This window comes from Ictalurus punctatus, chromosome 26, assembly GCF_001660625.3.
Source record: "Ictalurus punctatus breed USDA103 chromosome 26, Coco_2.0, whole genome shotgun sequence".
NCBI lineage: Eukaryota > Metazoa > Chordata > Actinopteri > Siluriformes > Ictaluridae > Ictalurus > Ictalurus punctatus.
The window spans coordinates 399330-405000 of record NC_030441.2 but is presented as its reverse complement, the minus strand read 5'-3'; the positions used below and the strand labels follow the sequence as shown (position 1 = coordinate 405000).

Here is a 5671-nt window from a genome sequence, read left to right as displayed (position 1 = left end):
TTATTATTATTATTATCACTATTATTATTATTGTTGTTGTTGTTAATAATAATATAATATTTAGACTATTATTATATAAATATGTAACTAATATCTTCACAGCACTGGTAGCGCTCGCGCTGTGATGCTGCGACATGAAACAGTTTTTATAGTTTATTTCAAGTTTTACAATCGATACACTCACCTACTGTAAAACATAAATAAATAAATAAATAAATAAATAAATAAATAATAAACATATCAATTATCTTATTCATGGTGTTGCATTTTTATGGATTTATTTATTGTAAAAATATTCAAGCAGACGGAAAGGTGGGAAATCACCGGGCTATCAGCTTTGTATTTTATATATATATATAAATACCACATTATTATTATTATTATGATTATTATTATTATGATTATTATGATTATGATTATGATTATGATTATGATTATTGAGATAAATCAAACACTATAAAGCGATTGAAATGAGACAGCAGGTGTTTTTAAAGCAGGTCTCCTGCAGAAATCAGTGTAAATGAATGAAAGTGTTCGCTGTCCTGTGTAGTTCAGGGTTAATAATAAACACACTGCGTGGCCTTTACTCGCGCTGTGTTGTGTGTTTAGACTCTGGAGATCTGGATAAAGAGAGTCCCGGCTGTAAACGGAGACGGACCCGGACAAACTTCACCGGCTGGCAGCTCGAGGAGCTCGAAAAGGCGTTTAACGAGAGCCATTATCCGGACGTGTTCATGCGCGAGGCGCTCGCGCTCCGCCTGGACCTGGTCGAGTCACGTGTGCAGGTAAACAAACGTGTTAATGATTATTGACGGTCTGGAGGATGCTCAGAATGTTTATTCCTGTTTAGTGCACCGGTCCGGTGATCCACGCGCGAGGCGTCTTAGACAAAGACCTGAGCGAGCTTTTCTTTCAAATCTTATTATGAACAACAAAAGAAAAGGAACTTTTTTTTTTTTTTTTTTTTTTTACAACTCCAGAACATTCTGAGGGAAAATTGTGCACTCCTGTCTGCACGCGCATGAGCTGCACCGGTTCCTCCTGTGTTTTAACTCTGTTGCAGAGCACGAGGTCTGCGCGCGCTACACGCGTAAACCTGCACGCTCGTGCAGAGGCTCCTGCTTTTTATTCTTCTTCTTTTTGTTGTGAGGAAAATAAAAGAGTAAAGAAGAGCAGGTCTGTGCTTAGAAACGACCAAAAACACTGTGACACATCCGCTCACTAATTTATTGAACAATGTATTTATTTAAACAAAACAAACAAACAAACAAACACAAACAAAAAAACCCTCAGCTTTCCTCCTGGGGTCCAGCCACATGTCCACCACAAGGCCAAACATTACAGATATTACTATACTTGTGGGGACATTCTGCTCTCTCTCCCTCTCTCTGTGTCTCTCTCTCTTTCTCACACACACACACACACGCCTCGTACTATCCTTATGAGGACCTTCCATAATCATTAAAACAGCTATGCTATGCTACACCTACACCTAAACTTCAGTAACTACAACTGAATATTTCAGCTCTTCTATTTATTTATTGGTTCATTTTTACATAAAAACTGAACGTTTATAGCCTATTTACGTAAAAATTATATATACATACACACACATATATATATAACAAGTTTTTTTTGTGGGGACCTACCAAATGTCTCCACAATACATAAAGACTAAACACTACAGATATTCCTATTCTTACTATCCTTGTGAGGACATTTTGGTCTCTCTCTCTCTCTCTCTCTCTCTCTCTCTCTCTCTCTCTCTCTCACACACACACACACACACACACACACAGATATTTATTCTTTACGTTTTTTAATTTAACTGTAGTATTTATTTGACCTTTATTACATTTTTCTCAAAACATCTCAGGTAGAGAAGTGGATTATCCACACCTCTAGGTTTAGGCTTAAAAGGTACCGTACTAGTCACAATAAAGGTGCAGTTTAGTACCCCCCCCCCCCACTCCCCAGAGTGTGTGCTAGATTTGTTATCTTGTTGTTGTTGTTGTTGTTGTTGTTGGATTTAAGAGATGAATCAGATAAACTCTTAACTGTTCCTGTGATCTTATGAAGCCTTAAATTTGGTTCCGGAGAGTTCCTGTTTCTTATTGACGATTATCGCGCATTCTAGTCAAAAGCTAAACTTCATTATGACGTCATGAGTGTGGCGTTTGTGTCATGAACATCACTGACGGATGCTTATCAGCGCCGAACAGAAGGCAGTCGGTGAGGGTTAGACTACTGCCCCTCACATCCGGGCCAAAAAATCTCTTCTTAGTTTGTGCTCTCTCTCTCTCTCTCTCTCTCTGCGAGTGAGCCGTTACACTGAATGAGAAATGAAGAAGAGCGCATCTGCTGCAGGAGGCTGGTTCTAAAAATGAAAACACGAACGATGTGTTTGCGTAAGAGCTTAGGCGTCTATTCTATTAAAACATCTAACGAGGAAAAAAAAAACAATAGTACTAAACGGTACCCTTTCCTCATCTCTGCGCCGGCACCCTTATTTATTTTTCGCACATTAAATATGTTAGCTACCTTTACCCTGGACGATAGAGTGTACATAAATGTCAGGCCTAGTGTTTCGAGAAAAAGTACACTTTGTGCATGTTTCTCTCAAGGGTACCACTCGAGTACTTTTTAGTACCCTTTAATTCTGAGAGTGTATTAATAGAACACTTAGACGGCACATCCAGCTCTCCAGAATCAACTTTTTATTCAAATGCTATTATATTATAAAAGTACCAGACTGCAGTACTTTTTCTTGTTAGTACCGTGAAGCGTACATCTTTTGCACCGTTAGTACCCGATATATATCACGTACACTTTTAAAATAATTTAAGGTACATAACGGGACCTCAAGGACCGCTGATACAGTGTACTATATTACCATATTCAGACGCATAACTGGACCATAAATAGCTTTTAGGGTAATGATTTAAAGGTGAAAGATACGGTACCTATAACGGTACCACCTCCGAAACAAGGAAGAGTACAGTTTGGTACCTTTATTTCTAAGAGTGCACTTCACTAAATTAATTTATGTTCCAAATGAAGTTCTTATTGTGTGGCTCCTTATTGTATTGGGGAAAAAAGGGTACTAAAGTGTACCTTGGGGTGGTACCTTTCACCTGGAGATGTGGATAGAGTACACGTTTGGAAACGGTGGATTCACGGAAGTTCTTTCATTTATTTTGGAAAAGTGTACCTTGGGGTGGTTCCCTTATCTTCTGTACCTTTATGATGTATTTAAAAAGGTACAACATGCACATTTCCATACTGGCGACAAGGAACGGTACTGTAAAAGGGTACTGCTGTTCACACTAAGAGGCCTCACAACATTGTTGTCGTTGTTGTTGGTTGTAGGTCTGGTTTCAAAATCGGAGAGCCAAATGGAGGAAGAAGGAGAACACGAAGAAAGGTCCCGGTAGACCGGCGCACAACTCTCACCCCACCACGTGCAGCGGCGAGCCCATGGACCCGGAAGAGATCGCACGGCGCGAGCTACAGCGCCTCGAGAAGAAGAAACGCAAACAAGAGCGGAAGCTGCTGAAATCCCAGAACAGGTTCCTGTCGTCTGAGCTGCTCCACACGCCCGGCTCGGACAGCGACGTGTCTCAGAGCACCGACAACGAATCTGCACAACGCAGCGTCCCTACGTCCAGCGCGCATGCGCATGCGCATGCGCACGAGCACCGACCCGACCCGGACCCCGACCCCGACCCGCACGCCCGGAACCTGGCCCTGTGTCCCAGTGCTGATTTCACACGACCTTCCTCCTTACACAAGCTCAACCCTTTCAGCGTGGAGAGCCTGCTCGCTGACTCCAGTCCCAAACGGAAGCCGGCGCCATTTTCTTCCGATTTTCCTCAAACACCTGTCGTCGGGAAAGGTCACTTCCTGTTGTACCCCATCACGCAGCCGTTGGGTTTTATTGTTCCGCAGAAAAACACTGACTCCACACACACGCTGCCTGCAGACAACACACACTGCACCGAGGCTAAAAGACCAAAAAGTGACCGGCTTTCACCTGGAGCACACCGCACACACACCACACAGCGCGCGCACGAGGAAAAGCACGCAGATATAAAAAGTGAAGGAGTGAAAGAGTGAGACGCGCTCTGAGCACGCGCGCATTTTCAATTTGGAACATTTTTATAACCGACCAGACGCTTTGAACTTTTTTTTTTTTTTAATATTAAAATAAAATCCTCAACACGGATATTCTTCATTCATTCAGATGGATTATTATTATTATTATTATTATTATTATTATTATTATTATTATTATTATTATTTTGGTTTTGTTATTAGCATTGGGTAAAATATTAGCTACAGGCCTTTCCAGAACAACATGGGATCCTCAGAAATGATAAATTATCAAATATATTTATATATGTAACATTTTTCATAAATAATAAAAAACGAATTCTGAAAAGGACATTTTTTTAGTTTCTTGCGCGAGCACAATCTCTCTCTCTCTCGCGCTCTCTCTCTCTCTCTCTCTCCTGCTGTGTGTCTTTCTTTTTATTCTTTTCTTTTTTTGTTTACCGATTCAGAAGTATTGCAGGCTCGTGTTTATTGCTTTAATAACAAATTCACTCATTCAAAACCTGCCGTCGATTCGAGGAGGGTCTCGAGCCGCGGGCAGAGAGAGAGAGAGAGAGAGAGAGAGAGAGAGGGGGGGGGGGGGGGGGGGGGGGGTGAGTCGGTCAACTCCTGCCGAGTTTTGATATGAAAGTAATTATTTTCCTGATGGAGGCAGGGGTGATATATTCAGGGTTTTTTTTTTTTACTCTCCTTCTTTTTAGCCTGAAGCTTTATTACACACACACACACACACACACACACACACACACACACACACACACACACCGCTTTCAGTGATATAAAATCACATAAAGTTCCAACAATAATAGAATTAGCATGAAAGCCTGGCGAAATAATAGCCTCTGCATCATGTGTGCACGCGCGTGTGTGTGTGTGTGTGTGGGCATGTGTGTATATCTGCGTAGAGGCAACATATGTCCCCGCAAGGATAGGAATAACTGGCTTTGTGGAGGAAAACTGTCTAAAAAACGGCGGCATTTATTTAAAAATAATAATGAATGTAATCAATTAAATTCCTTAATTAGCAGCGTTAATAATGATGACCTCACAAGGATAGCAAGTCAGACGTGTGTGTGTGTGTGTGTGTGTGTGTGTGTGGGTGATTCGTGGGGCGGATTTGTTCCTGTCAGGGCGCGCGCAGGCGGCGATATTAAGATGGATGCTCGGTGATATCCTTCATTGTTCTCGCGCGCGCGCTGATGTCTCCAACTTATCGGCCTATTGATCATGTGTCACCGCGTAATGGGACAGTCTCTCGCGCTCTCTCTCTCTCTCTCTCTCTCTCTCTCTCTCTCTCTCTCTCTCCCTCACACACACACACACACACACACACACACACAGTCAAATTATGCTTTTGGGAGCCTCTCGTGCACTTTGCAAGACCGAAATTCAGTTTCATAAGGTTGCTATAATGACCTCAGTACCAAACCAACCCCCTCCACCCCCTCCACACACACACACACACACACACACACACACGTGCCCACATGCCCCCTGGTCATCGCGCCCCTTTGATAAGCAAATAAATTGAAAATAAACGGCGGGTCTCGGGGTTTCG

The 5671-nt window shown here is 42.2% G+C and overlaps 1 protein-coding gene across 1 annotated transcript in view; it reads left to right on the top strand.

The window, feature by feature from the left end:
- Window positions 1–4429, top strand: part of uncx4.1 (Unc4.1 homeobox (C. elegans)) — a 5303-nt gene extending 874 nt beyond the window's left edge. Inside the window, exons 2-3 of the mRNA XM_017457466.3 lie at window positions 610–785; window positions 3370–4429. Of these exons, the coding sequence (XP_017312955.1) occupies window positions 610–785; window positions 3370–4116 (923 nt within the window). The 3' untranslated portion in view covers window positions 4117–4429. The remainder of the gene's footprint in view (window positions 1–609; window positions 786–3369) is intronic.
- Window positions 4430–5671: the final 1242 nt, after the last annotated feature.